The 15,096-nt window shown below is 37.8% G+C and overlaps 1 protein-coding gene across 3 annotated transcripts in view; it reads left to right on the top strand.

Annotated features, from left to right (window-relative positions):
* LOC145978510 (macro domain-containing protein CT2219-like) overlaps positions 1 to 13,964 on the top strand; it is a 30,448-nt gene extending 16,484 nt beyond the window's left edge. For all 3 annotated transcript variants that reach the window (XM_083111139.1, XM_083111138.1, XM_083111137.1), the window contains exons 7-9: positions 975 to 1,005; positions 1,959 to 2,032; positions 13,664 to 13,964. In XM_083111139.1, coding sequence (XP_082967265.1) covers positions 975 to 1,005; positions 1,959 to 2,032; positions 13,664 to 13,750 — 192 coding nt within the window. In that variant the 3' untranslated portion in view covers positions 13,751 to 13,964. The remainder of the gene's footprint in view (positions 1 to 974; positions 1,006 to 1,958; positions 2,033 to 13,663) is intronic.
* Positions 13,965 to 15,096: the final 1,132 nt, after the last annotated feature.

Here is a 15,096-nt window from a genome sequence, read left to right as displayed (position 1 = left end):
TACAGCATGTTGTTTCATATTTTGTGTTTTTGTCAAGAACAAAATTTGCATGCCTCTAATTATCATCATCCTTTTTCCCCCCTGTTATGATGCATGGAACAAGAAAATGGTGTCACACTTATTAGATTTTCATTATAAAACACACAAGCCTGTGATGTTCATTTGATCAGCACATCATTATGGACAGTACAATTCTCAAACTATAATTATATCTGTAGCCTAAAGTATAGTATTGACAAAGTTAACAATGGGTATGGTCACATATAGTGAAGAAATTATTCACACCATAGAAATTCAGCTTTGAAATGTGGTAATGTGTGAAAGCAAAATCAAATTACCGGAAATGTGTTAAATTAATTTTGGGGTGCTTAGAATGTACAAATAATGGGTTCAAATCTGGAACACAAAATAGTTCTTTTTTTGAAATAACACTATTCTAAGCAGATATACAATCCAAATGAATATTTGATTCAGACGTGTTGGAAATTAAGATAAATAGTATTAATCGGTACTCTATTGGTATCGGCCGATATAGGCATATCGGTGTATCAGTTTATCGGTAAAATAATCGGTAATTTTACCGATCTGATATATCGATAAATATCTGATAATTTAGTGCAAAATGCAGCCATTTTGTTATAATTTTTATGGATAATCTCCATGCCCAACTTTCTAAAAAAGTAAATGTCTAAATATGCAATTTCTTTTGCACTGCAGTCACCTGGAAACAATATTTATTAAGGGGGTCAATGAACTATTCAGGTTCTTCAAGGACCATTTCTAATTTTATATCTGATTGGTAGAATATCGGTATCGGTAAATTTTATATCGGTACTCTTTCGGTATCGGCCAAAATTTCATATCTGCCCATCCCTAATAAATACTTATTCAAAATTTTCTAGTATGTGCTTTAAAAGATGAATACTCAGAACATTAATATAAATGAGTAAATTAACTGTGTTTTCTATTTGCAGGCTTTCCCATGCATATCTACAGGAATATATGGTAAGTGCTATTCCTTGGTGTTTATTATTATTATTATTATTATTATTATATGAAAAGCCAGGGTGGACTAGTCAGTAGGGCATCTGATTCCCATGTAGGAGACCTGGGTTGGCGGATCTAAGGTTGGAATTTTTGCAGCCTTATTTCAGCATAAAGTGGCTCTGGGGTTCACCCAGCCTTAAATCAATCCCCTAAATGTGCCTTCGTGGCATGGTACTATATGCATCATCTCTGTTCTACAAATATTCTTCATTGTGAGAATAGTAAATTGCATTGTTTATTTAGGAACAACATAAGAAGTTGTGTTTTTAGTAGGGATGGGACCGATTAATCGGTACTCTATCGGTATCGGCCGATATAGGCATATTGGTGTATCGGTAAAATTACCGATTATTTTACCGTCCGATATATCGATAAATATCTGATAATTTAGTGCAAAATTCAGCCGTTTTGTTGTAATTTTTATGGATAATCTCCATGCCCTTATTTCTAAAAAAGTAAATTTCTTTTTCACTGCAGTCACCTTGAAATACACATTTATTAAGGAGGTCAATGAACCTTTCAGGTTCTTCAAAGACCATTTCTAATTTTATATCGGATCGGTTATCGGTATCGGTCAATTTGATATCGTTACTTTATCGGTATCGGCCAAAATTTCCTGTCGGCCCATCCCTAGTTTGTAGTATAGAATTTATAAAATTTTGCAACAAATAATAGACTTTTGTGGTAAGAAATCTTGTGAGAATGCTCTTAAAAGCAAACTCTTGTGATAATTATGTATTTCCTGTGATTTTATTGTTGCCAAAAATACATATTTTGGTGGCACTGATACACCAATTGTGTTTGTGGATTTCTACAATCTGGGCATTGCATACTTTGCCCTTTTGTAGTTACTGGGAATGTATTCAAAATACCCCTTTGCAAAACATTTTAACATATTTATATTATTGTAGGCTATCCACAAGACGCAGCTGCAAATGTGGCATTGAGGACAGTGAGGGAATACCTGGAGAAGAATCCAGACACAGTAAGTTAAACTGTAGTATTTGCCTTAAAGATTACCAAATCTGGATATCAGATTATCTGATTTCCTGAGTGCCCATCTGTATTATTTGGAGACTAGGAGTGAAAATGGGGAGACTTTGTGGAAATTTTACCCCAAAATTTTCCTTTGATGAGTCACACTGTTCCTTACAATGAACCAAAGTAAATAGGAAAATTTTTAGTATTGTAGATATATAATAGTCCTAAATCTTGAAATTTGTCTTCTCACTTTGGTTAATTTTTGCATCATTGTGACTGACTGAAGGAGAAGGGTTAATTTTTGCATCATTGTGACTGACTGAAGGAGAAGATTTTGTTGTTAAATTTCATGTTCTAGTACTACTACTACTAACTGTACTTGACTGGATGCCAACATTTCAGTTTGCTATGAGAACCTGTATCTTCTCACAAAAACAAATATAACTTGAACTCTTTATGATAAAGCTCGAATATTTTTTTATTTATACATATCTGCGCAAATACTTAAAAACCTCAAGTTGATTTTTAAAAAATACATCTTGCCTAATATAAAATACATTTTGTTGTGATTCATGTATACCATGAGTTTGTATGTTCATAAACAAACTGAAATGAACAGTTGCTTAGGAAATATGCTGTGAATATTACTGTTACATGATATTGGAAAAGCATTTGACCCAGTCATACTTATGGGCAAAAGTTTTGTTTATTGTAACACTTATACAGGGTTATTCAAAATGATTGTCAGGGTTTCAATATTTTGGCAGGTCAGGAAACCTGGCATTTATAATGGCACAAATTGATGGAGATGCTCTCAAATGTTTTCTTTCTTTACAGGCAGTCTCCTGTAATTATTCATTTGACCGTTAAGAGAGAGATTTAACAAAATGGCATGTCACTGCTCTGAGAAGGAAATTTCTGCCCTAGAATTCGATCAAAGTCACTCAGTTACTAACACACTTCTCTGAGTCTTCTTTCATTTGTGATCCTCAGGTGTTAAAGCTTGAAACAGCATAGGCAAAGTGAATTTTGTTTGCCTAGTTCTCTCTGATGTTCTAGGACTCTGTTGGAAAGCCACTCTAACATAATTCACTTGTGCTTCTGTTTTTCCATTATGCAAACACTGCACCCTGTCTCCTAAAACTGTGCTTATCACTGGTGAATGGTTGTTGGACAACAACAACTATGATGAGTCTCGAGCATAAAAAATATTATCAGAGCTGTGGCCTGCCATCTTGTTCAACCTGCATCCTAGCGGCCAAATGTGCAACTACGGGACACTGTCTATTATGAAAGAAAACTATGAGTGTGCTTCCATCAATTGTCATGGTTATATATGCCATGTGTTTCCTGACCTGCTCAGAAAAAAAATTATTGAAACCCCGACAATTATTTTGAATAACCCTGTATTCTAACATTTATAATTATTGTGAATAATTTTAGATTTACTCTCAAGTACTGTCTCTTAAGGAATCTGAAAGTATCAGTGTTGGTGGTAGTATCGAAAGTGGTATCTGCTCAGCCCCATAAAAAAATCCCCTGGTTTCGCATCATATCCTTTCTATTACACATTACGATCAGCTGGTCGTTCTCTCACCTTTGGTGCAAGCAGTCCCAGGTTTGATCCCAGTAGGTCTCCAAAATGTTTGTGTTTAGCCAGAATTGTGAAGACAATTGGGGAGCTACTGGAAATCAATAGTAGTTGACCCTGGCATGAAAACCAGAAAACAGCAACAAAGGGACACTTGACTGTTACCTAGTGAGAAGCTACTTGGCAGGTCCTGGACCCTCAAAGGTTTGTTACATCAAGAAGTATTTACCTCTACAGTAATTGTTGGAGATGCTGTCTGCCAACATCTAAATGTGTTCTCATGCATTTTCTTCTTCCTCCTCCTTGCCTTCCAGATGGAACAGTGGTTGCATTGTCAGCTTTTCATCAAGGAGTCCCATGTTCGATACCTGGTGGAGGCTCATAGTGGTTCGGATTCCACTTTCAACTGTAGTTCCAGACCCGATTAGCCTAATGTGCCTAAAGTGGACTTAAAACACCAACTCAATCAATCAACAGGGTGGCTACTCACTGGGAATTATGCATGAATTCTGCTTGCATTTTTCTCCGTAGACGTGAAAAATTGCAACTTTTATTAATTCAAATCCTATTGAATTTATACATATTCATAAATGAGGCCTGAGGGGAGTTTTTGACGGTTTAGTTTTAATTTATATTGAGGAAGGAAAAGAATGCTGTGCGAAAAATAAAACAAAATTCTCTCAATCCATTTACTTTGTGTCCTTTGTAGAACAATCTATCTGACAGATGGAAGATTATTGCAAGATATCTTGAAGATGATTAGGTATATTTGAGTTTGAAATTCTTACACAATTAACAATTTTTCGCAGATTAGGAGTCTGGGTATGTGAAATGGCAAATGTAAACTACGGACCTCAAATTAAATGTTTTAAATATAGAATTTAATTGAATTGAATTAGAATTTTTGGATAGATTTGAATCACACAGACCCTTTAAATTGTTACTATATTTTTGTGTGTGTGTGTTGAGAGGTGGTAATATGTAAGGTTGAAATATAGAGAACATGAGCTTGTAACCTTTGATTTTTTGTAAAATTCGCCTTGAAAACCGGGAATTATACTTGAATTTTATCATGCCACCCTGATCAATCTTCTTCTTCCTCTTCCACGTCTGAGTAACCAAACCCTGTTCCGCGACTACAAAAATTGATCATTCCATCAGCGATATGGTCTTCCTAAATTTATTTTTCCTTTTTGGCATGTAATTTAATAATTTTCAAAGCAAACTGCTGTTCTCAGAACATGTTGTTTTCACTGCGACATATTTCTTCCACCATTCTTCCTTCCATTTATTTTGGATTTCTTCACTTCTAATTTTGTCTTGTAAGGCTGCAAGAATCACATTTGTGAACAATTTATTCCAGTTTTATCATGTTGACAAGGAGTTCAACATTCGCTACTATATAGATGAGCTGGTTTTAAAATTATTTTATGCTGTATGTCTAATTTAAATTTATTTTCTCATTTTTTTCGAAAATTTCTTTTCAAAATTCAGTTTAATCTATTATATTTTATTAAATTTTCTCTTTCGTGTTTCAACTGTGAAATATGGCTTCCCAAATATACAGTCTGTTACCTGTTCAGTTATTTTACTGTTTATCTGTATTTTCACTCTGGGAAGTTTTTAACAACCATTTATTGCTCTTGACTTTGTTTTGTCTTCTGAAATTTTCATGTTATAATTTGTGTTTAGTGTTATCAAAACTTTCACTAGGAACTAGTGAAAACAGTAATAGCAGTTTGTTGTTCCTGGAAAGTCAGTTCACTAAACCGTGACTCATTAGTGTAGGAAACATAGTCCAAAATATTGTTAGAACCTGTTTCACTTTTAATGTTCATTTAATTGATCATTTATTGCCACATTATAAGGGGTAAGTCTGAGCTTTTTACAGACTACCTTGTGTACATTTGTAGCATCCATGTTTTTTCTGCTGAACTAGTCTCTGCATAGATTTCGAGGAACTAGGTTCCGTAGCACCTCAGCTATGTCCTGTAGTTTTTCTTCAGAAAGTATGGTCTGGCACTCTGCTAATAATTCCTAACTGATCTTGCCTAATTTGTTCCCACTGACATGAAACATTTGGGGAATATCTCCCTCCTAATTCCACCAAAATTTGGAAAGAAAATAGATTCCATTTTTTCTTGAGCCTGCTTCTTGGTAGGAGATGTTTTCCATAGAAATGTTTTAGCATTTTGAACAGCGTTGAATAAACTTCATTCTCACGAAGAGCAAATGCAATATAGCAGTTGAAAACACCAGAAAATGGTTTGGAAATTTATTTTTAAGTTTCCTGGAAAGCCCAGAAAAGTCTGTGAATCTTTTGGGTGAAAATGAGTTGGAACACTTACTCATGTGATAGTAAAGTAATATTTCGCAGCTGATACTGGCAACGTTATTTTGTTCATGCACCACACACAGTACAAGATTTCCAGGATAAAGAAAGACAAATTCCCAGGGTTTTTACTATTTCCTGCTGCTGCACCTGCTTTCTTCCCCCAGCACCATCCAGTTTCCTGATTATGATGCTAGGAAGGATTCAAAAGCTTGGGACTAATTTTAGTCCTTTTTTTTTATCGTCATGCTGTTTTGTACTGATGTGTGTGAATAAAATATACTCACCATGGTCATGGAAGTGTATCGAACCAAGGATGCATGCTGCTCTAGAGTGCACGTCAAATCTCCTGCATATGGCCTTGAATGGCTGAATACGAGGGTCACTATTTATATTTTGAGCCTAACAATGAAAAAACAGGAATTTGGTATTGAAAACTGCTTTGTTTTTCGAAGTATTCTCCTTTATGGTCAATACACTTTTTCATTCGTTCGAACCATTTGTCAAAGCAGTTTTTCCAATCTTCTTGAGACACCTCCATAATATGGTTTTTGAATGCATCAACGGCGTCTTCCGCCGACGAAAATCGTTGTCCACGCAATTTGTTCTTGACATTCTGGAACAAGAAGAAGTCATTGGGTGCCATATCAGGACTGTACGGCGGATGACCCATCAATTCGATTTTTTGACTGTTCATAAAGTCGGTTGTTAGACGAGATGTGTGACAGCTGGCATTGTCTTGATGAAGAATGATCCGACGGCGTTTGTCTGTTTTCCGTATTTGACCGAAGACCTCTGGCAAACAAATTGTTGTGTACCATTCAGAGTTGACCGTTCTACGTTCCTCTAAAGGCACAGTTGCCACATGACCAGTTTTCCCGAAAAAACAGACGACCATTTGTTTCGATGTGCTTCGAGCGCGAACAACTTTTGTTGGATTGGGTTCATCTTGAAACACCCATACAGTAGGGATGGCCAAACGGATCCGGATCCGAAAAATCCGGATCCGTTCGGATCCAAAAGTTACGGATCTGGATCCGGATCCGAAAATTCCGGATCTGGATCCGGATCCGGGTCTGAAAGTTTCGGATCTGGATCCGGATCCGAAAGTTTTGGATCTGGATCCGGATCCGAAAGTTTCTGATCTGGATCCGGATCCGAGAGTTCCGGATCCGAAAATTTTGGATCCGGATCCGGGTCCGAAAGATTCGGATCTGGATCCGGATTCGAAAATCCGGATACGGATCCGAGAGTTTCGTATCTCAATCCCATTATAATATTACCACACCTTAAAGGGTATTATGATCTTCGATTACAAAGAAATTTTTCGTTAGTTCTACAAGAATTTTTTTCAAGTGTTGTTCCTACAATACTTTGCTACGCATCGGCTAACACACTCGTGCACACATGTCAGAGGTGATTTTGTAAATGCCATTGAAACGAATATGTATTCATTCGAATGTATTGGAAATGAAAACACACATAAATGTGAGACATTCCATTCCAGGATGAAACCTTTAACACATATAACAAGATAGAAATGTTATACAAAAATTATACAATTGTTCTACAGTTACAGTTCTACAAATTAAAATAAAACATTATAATATATGCAGTGTTAAATAATTACAAAGTGTAAGACTAACAAGGGAGGTTATCTAAGTGTCCCCCTCCGATTTCCATGAAACTTGGCAGTATAGTGGTGCCCAAAGGAAGAATTACGTGTTTTTTTTTTTGTTTCAGCTAAAAAACGGTTTTAGGGGGCAAAACCCCCTCAAATGTCAAGATGAAGACAAATTAAAGTGAGGATCTGACCCCTGTGTCCCCCTCCGATTTCCACGATACTTGGCAGGTGTATAGTGGGGCCCAATGGAAGAAATACGTGTTTTTTTGTTTCAGCTAAAAATCAGTTTTAGGGGGCAAAACCCCCTCAAATTTCAAGATGAGGACAAATTGAAGTTAGGATCTGACCCCTGTCTCCCCCTCCGATTTCCATGATACTTGGCAGGTGTGTGCATAAACGGGCCCAAATGAAGAAATACGTGTTTTTTTGTTTCAGCTAAAAAACTGTTTTAGGGGGCAAAACCCCCTCAAATGTCAAGATGAGGACAAATTGAAGTAAGGATCTGACCCCTGTGTCCCTCCGATTTCCATAAAACTTGGCAGGTGTATAGTGGGGCCCAATGGAAGAAATACGTGTTTTTATGTTTCACCTAAAAAACTGTTTTAGGGGGCAAAACCCCCTCAAATGTCAAGATGAGGACAAATTGAAGTGAGGATCTGACCCCTGTGTCCCCCTCCGATTTCCATGATACTTGGCAGGTGTGTGTATAAACGGGCCCAAATGAAGAAATGCGTGTCTTTTTTGTTTCGGCTAAAAACTGTTTTAGGGGGCAACCCTCCCCCGCAAATGTCAATATGAGGACAAATTTAAGTGGGCATTTGACTTATGTGTCCCCCTCCGATTTCCATGAAACTTGGCAGGTGTATAGTGGGGCCCAAAGGAAGAAATACGTGTTTTTTTTTTGTTTCAGCTAAAAAACTGTTTTACAGGGCGAAACCCACTCAATTGTCAAGATGAGAACAAATTGAAGTGGGGATCTGACCCCTGTGTCCCCCTCCGATTTCCATGAAACTTGGAAGGTGTGTGTATAAACGGGCCCAAATGAAGAAATACGTGTTTTTTTGTTTCGGCAAAAAGTTGTTCTAGGGGGCAACCTCCTCTCAAATGTCAAGATGAGGACAAATTGAAGTGGGGATCTGACCCCTGTGTTCCCCTCCGATTTCCATGAAACGTGGCAGGTGTATAGTAGGGATGGCCAGATCCGGATCCTAGCGGATCCGAAATCCAGATCCAGAACTTTTTATTTTAATTTGTAGAACTGTAACTGTAGAACAATTGTATAATTTTTGTATAACATTTCTATCTTGTTATATGTGTTAAAGGTTTCATCCTGGAATGGAATGTCTCACATTTATGTGTTTTCATCCCCCCCCCCCTCAAATGTCAAGATGAGGAGAAATTGAAGTGGGGATCTGACCCCGAAACCACGTAAATATGGCATAGGAAGAAACAAGGGGCATACGGCCTCTCTATACACCTATCAAATTTCATGAGAATCGGAGGGGGACACAGGGGTCAGATGATCCTAACGTCAATTTGTCCTCATCGTGACATTTGAGGCGGGTTTTGCCCCCCTAAAACAGTTTTTTAGCCGAAACAAAAAAAAAACACGTATTTCTTCCTTTGGGCCCCTCTATACACCTGCCAAGTTTCATGAAAATCGGAGGGGGACACAGGGGTCAGATCCTTACTTCAATTTGTCCTCATCTTGACATTTGAGGGGATTTTGCCCCCTAAAACAGTTTTTAGCTGAAACAAAAAAACACGTAATTCTTCCTTTGGGCCCTTCTATACACATTTGAGAGGAGGTTGCCCTCTAGAACAATTTTTTGCCGAAACAAGAAAATACGTATTTCTTCATTTGGGCCCTGCAAGTTTCATGGAAATCGGAGGGGAACACAGGGGTCAGATCCCCACTTCAATTTGTCCTCATCTTGACATTTGAGAGGAGGTTGCCCCCTAGAACAATTTTTTTGCCGAAACAAGAAAACACGTATTTCTTCATTTGGGCCCTGCAAGTTTCATGGAAATCGGAGGGGAACACAGGGGTCAGATCCCCACTTCAATTTGTCCTCATCTTGACATTTGAGAGGTGGTTGCCCCCTAGAACAATTTTTTTGCCGAAACAAGAAAACACGTATTTCTTCATTTGGGCCCTGCAAGTTTCATTGAAATCGGAGGGGGAGACTTAGACCTCCCTTGTAAGTGTATTAATTAATTACAAATCGCGCACGCGCGCACACACACTATATATGTGTGTATGTATATTATATATACCGTGCGTTCATTTTGATCTTCGGCCGAGAGATCGGGAGAAGCGTGGCGGGCGGCGCTGACGGAGATGCCGACATTTGCGGCCTGTAATGCCCGCTTATTTTTATGGACATATGCAGCCATTTATATAAATATTGCAAAACGAGCACTAACCTTTGTTATAAGAGTACGGTTTTAATTTTTGTACCTTAGTGGTTGTATGTGCTGATGATTTTGACACGCCCATCTCCTGTGAAACACGGCGTAGTGGTTTGTTTGGAGAACGTTCTAACGCTGCACCAATTTCATCGAGTTTTAGAATCACTCGTTTTTGCTTAGGTGTTTTAAAATTTAACGATCCAGTTTATCGTAATTTAAGGACAAGATGTCTAACCGTATCTCTATGTGGAGGTGAAACGCTTGGGAATTTATGTACAAATTGCCTACACACTTCCCGACACGAGTCTGTTTTCACGTAAGTGTCATACATAAAAATTCTTTGTTCTAAAGTGAAACTTGAGCTGGCATTCCAATCGTCTCACTGACACAACACACACACATACTGCAATAACACAAGTAACGACAAGTAACCAAGAATAACACTCTTGCGCACAGTACGAAATTAACACGCTCTTGGTATACATCTGCTCGCCACTATATTCACAGCTCTGTCTTAATCTAGTCGTGAAGGAACAAAAACTCGAGCTCGGAGATTTCGGATTGCAAGGAAGCTCACGAAAACCATTGACTTTTGACGGTTTCGTCTGCAGCGTAATCTTGATACAGTGTTGCACATTCGAAACCTCCAAACGATCCCCATCGATACAAAACTTTTTCAAGGATATAAACTTGGTCAAGGACGTTACTGGTCAAAACTATGATTAAAATGTTTTATTATCTGTGGCTCTTAACATCGTTTCTAAAGCGTATTTATTTGTATGATGAATTACAGAAGAACTTTTGCGTGTTATAACACAGGTTAGTGCTCGTTTTGCAATATTTATATAAATGTCTGCATTAGTCCATAAAAATAAGCGGGCATTACAGGCCGCAAATGTCGGCATCTCCGTGAGCGCCGCCCGCCACGCTTCTCCCGATCTCTCGGCTGCAGATCGAAATGAACGCACGGTATATGTATATTAGCAGGTAACAATATGTTCTAAGCACATTCTTACTTTCCAAAGAAGCGCATGTGGGATGGCAAAACGGATCCAGATCCGAAAATTCCGGATCAGGATCCAAAAGTACCGGATCCGGATCTGAAAGTACCGGATCCGGATCCGAAAGTTTTGGATCCGGATCCGAAAGTTCTGGATCCGGATCCGAAAGTTTTGGATCCGGATCCAAAAGTTCTGGATCCGGATCCGAAAATTCTGGATCCGGATCCGAAACTTCTGGATCCGGATATCTGAAAATTCCGGATCCGGATCCGAAAAATTTTAGGATCCGGAACCAACCGGATCCGGATTTCAGATCCGCCAGGATCCGGATCTGGCCATCCCTACCATACAGTCGACTGCTGTTTACGTTCCAGCTCATATGCATATATCCATGATTCGTCACCTGTTACAATATTATATACGTCTTTTGAAGCACCACGATTCTATTTATTGAGCATTTGTTTGCACCAATTGACGTGAGCGTCTTTTTGAGTTTTTGTCAAATTGTGTGGGATCCAACGAGAACGTACCTTTCTCACTGCTAAATGATCATGTAATATTTTATATATGTTGGTGGAACTAATGCCTATGGGTTGCCTCAATCTCACAGTATGTCACATGACGATCTTGCAGTATTAGGTTTTGCACAGCATCAATGTTTTCTTGAACGACAACTGATTTTGGACGACCTTCGCGAATCTTGTCGGTGAGCGAATGGTGGCCACGATTAAATTCGTTATACCAGCATTTCACAGTGGCAAAGGTGGGGCTTCATCGCCAAATGTGTAAGTAAGTTGATCGATGCACTCTTGTCTTGATAATCCTAGTCGAAAATCGTAAAAAATCATCGCACGAAAATGTTCACGAGTTAATTCCATTTTATTGTTGTCGCGCAATCTCCAAGGCAACATAAACAACACAAATGAATCTATTAACAAAACATTTGAAGTATGTTATGGTCAATAATGCCAGACAATACCGTGCAAACGTCAAATTGCACCTAACTTCAATCAGTGTTGCCAAGGCTCAAAATATAAATAGTGACCCTCGTAGCACCAGCGAATCACAGATATGCGGCGTTGCCTAGTTCAGAACCTGTTTCACCTCGCTACTAAATCGTGTACCTGGCGCTCGAATATAAATACATTATTTCAAGTGTCAGTAGTTCAACAGATGGAAAGATAATGAATTTGCGAGTATGTACGAAAAACAAGCGTGATTGTAGCTTATACCGTTCGCTCTGTAGAAGCAATGTTATTATAAACGTATTTGCATTGTATCGTTTTTGCTCTCCCTTCGTTCCTTTTGCATTCCGAAACTTTTCCGAGACCAACCTTTTACCAATCTTTTTTTGGGTAAACCAAAACCTCACATTAAAATGTATTTGGCAAGATTCCTCAAGAAATGGTGGGTTAAAGGTATCCGTAGGGAAAGGTCGCCGCCTTCATCGTGTGCCACAGAATTCTTACCAGAGATTAAGTGGGTATTTCGATCAAAATTGACATCAGATTATCACAATGAAATGACAGCTTATACATTTAAAGACTGATTTCTGAACAGGTTCATTAATTACTTGGAAGAAGGAAGCATAAATATTATGGATAATGAAGGTTATGATTCCGTAATAGTTTAAAAAATTCCGAACACCTCTACTTGCAAAACTGACATTCAACAATGGTTACAGCAACGCGGGACAAAATATATGATCTCGATCAACTTCCTAATGAAAGGAGGCATCAGATAATACGACTGCCGCTGTACCATTGTCAGTACAATGCAATTGAGCTTGTGTGGGCTCAAGTAAAGCATCAGGTTGCCAATAGAAACAGTAAATTCATAATTGTGGATGTTGAAAGACTTGTTAATGAAGAACTTAACAATGTAACGCAAGAACAATGGGCCGCTTGTGTTAAACATGCCCAACAATTACAGGAAAACGATTTTGAAAGGGAGATGGGTCAGGACGAAATTTGGAACCAAATTATAATAATAAATTTGAAGGACAGTGACACAGAGCGAAAGTAGTGCGGTCAGTGACAATGAGGAGAATGACGGCAGTTGTTGGAGTGACGAGGAGTCCTTGGCAGTCCCTCTGGCATAATCACGTATGTTCTTTTCTCGAATTAAGTTTTATTATATGTGATGAGGCGTTTCGCTCAACCACGCTGTCTCTTTCCCGTGTGAAATTTCGACATGGCACCGCTGCAGTGCGCTGCTATTGACTATCGTCATATGCTGGAGATTTGACGCACACTCTAGTGTTTACACCAAATTAAAAACAAATGAAAACAAGTGTAATGGGAACACCACTAGCACTAACATACTGAACTCAGCACATCACAGGCTAACATGTATTCAACATATACCCTTATATCATTCCTGCATTGCTTTCAGATTACCCTATATTATTCCAAATATCAATTTCAGCAACATCCTGGATTGTGAAATCTTTTTATGCATTCCTTCTGTATTGTTTACCTATTTGAGCGTGATTTAAAAGCTAAAAGGCTCAGGTTTGATCACTGAAAGAGCCACAGTTTACGCATTTACCTTCGGTGTGACATACTCTCTCTCATGTTGAAAATATAAAGTTTTACCCTTATCTTGAAATAACAGGGGTGTGAATCTACAGGTTCGTACATTTTAGTTACTAACTACTTATATTTACTTTGCAGGTTGATCGGGTTGTGTTTTGTACATTTTTGCGAGCTGATGTTGAATTCTATGAAGAACGAATGAAGCTGATTTTCCCAGTTGAATAAAGCAAGAATATGGTGATTTGAATAATATTTTCTATTGACATCAAAGACTGACAAAAATGAAGTCCGTAAATGACTAATGTAATTATTAGTTTTGTTTTTTATTTACAGTTTCGTTATTTATTATTATTATTTTTACTTGACCTACAAAAGTTTTGACTATTCAAACATGATGTACATTTTCTATTAGTTGAGTAATAAACTTGAATAAAAGTTAGTAATACTTCTTATTACATTTGATGCTACAATGGAACTCTTGTATCCAATGATTATTTTGTAACATCACATAATACCAATATTGATCCTTGACTGCATCAAGCATTGTTCTGCAAATGATGTTAAAATTAAGGGTGAGCAGATATCACTTTGCTCTTGTACAGTGGGATGCGCAAGTATTGCTTGGCATTTGTCCACGTATATTTTTGTTAATTTTTCCGTACATTGTATGTGTTTTTCAGTAATGGACTTTCATACATCCTCTGGTGCTTGTTTGGTGTTTTTTTCCAATTCTTGAAACTCTCATTGGCTAAAACTGAGAAAAAATATGGTGATGGACAATTTGCTTGGTAACACTTATGCATCCCACTGTATTAATACTTTTGAACAGATTACTACCAATACTTGAATTTAAAGTTTTTCAGAGTTGTTTGTCATGGTTTGAATGATGCGGTTGTAATTGTAGATCAGTAGAGCTGTAGTGAAGGATATACGATGGTGTATACCCTCTGATTTACTTTCCTCATTAGCGTATACCTTCTGCTACAATGCAATTTCTTTTTATTTATTTATGTAATTTGACCATTACTGCAGTGAACTTATTACGGTGAAATACTTCCGTATTCATGCAATCGGGAACATTGTTGAGAAGGGGAGAATGTATGAATACATGATGGCACGTCAGCATTTTGTCACCATGTTTTGACTACTTTAATAACTTTCATGTTAGGAGGATTAAAAGATGTGGTTGATAATAAGAAGACGTAAGTGAGTTATTAAATTATTTTCTTGAAACTTACTTGTAAATGTTCTATTAATTTCGGTGACCTCTGCCACCATCCACTTGGGAAGCTATGAGTAAAGAGGGCTTAACATGCCTGGTAAACGAGTTAGTACATCTGATTATTTTAGACAGAGTAAAAAGCCTAAACTTGACAATGTCACATAAAAATCATTCTGATGCCAGCAAATTTAAAGTTATGTCACCAGCTGAAGTTGAAAGAGATTCAGAAGACACAATCGAAGGCATCGTATTGGTAAGTGATTCTGCTGTTTCAAACTTTTCCCAATGATATAACCGAAACTCCAATTTGCATTTCCATCATCCTAAAAATGCCGCCTACTTTGACCGA

Source organism: Lepisma saccharinum, chromosome 25 (genome assembly GCF_977018435.1).
Source record: "Lepisma saccharinum chromosome 25, izLepSacc3.1, whole genome shotgun sequence".
Classification (NCBI taxonomy): Eukaryota; Metazoa; Arthropoda; class Insecta; order Zygentoma; family Lepismatidae; genus Lepisma; species Lepisma saccharinum.
The sequence above is the reverse complement of the archived record's forward strand: the minus strand, read 5'-3'. Positions and strand labels throughout refer to the sequence as shown.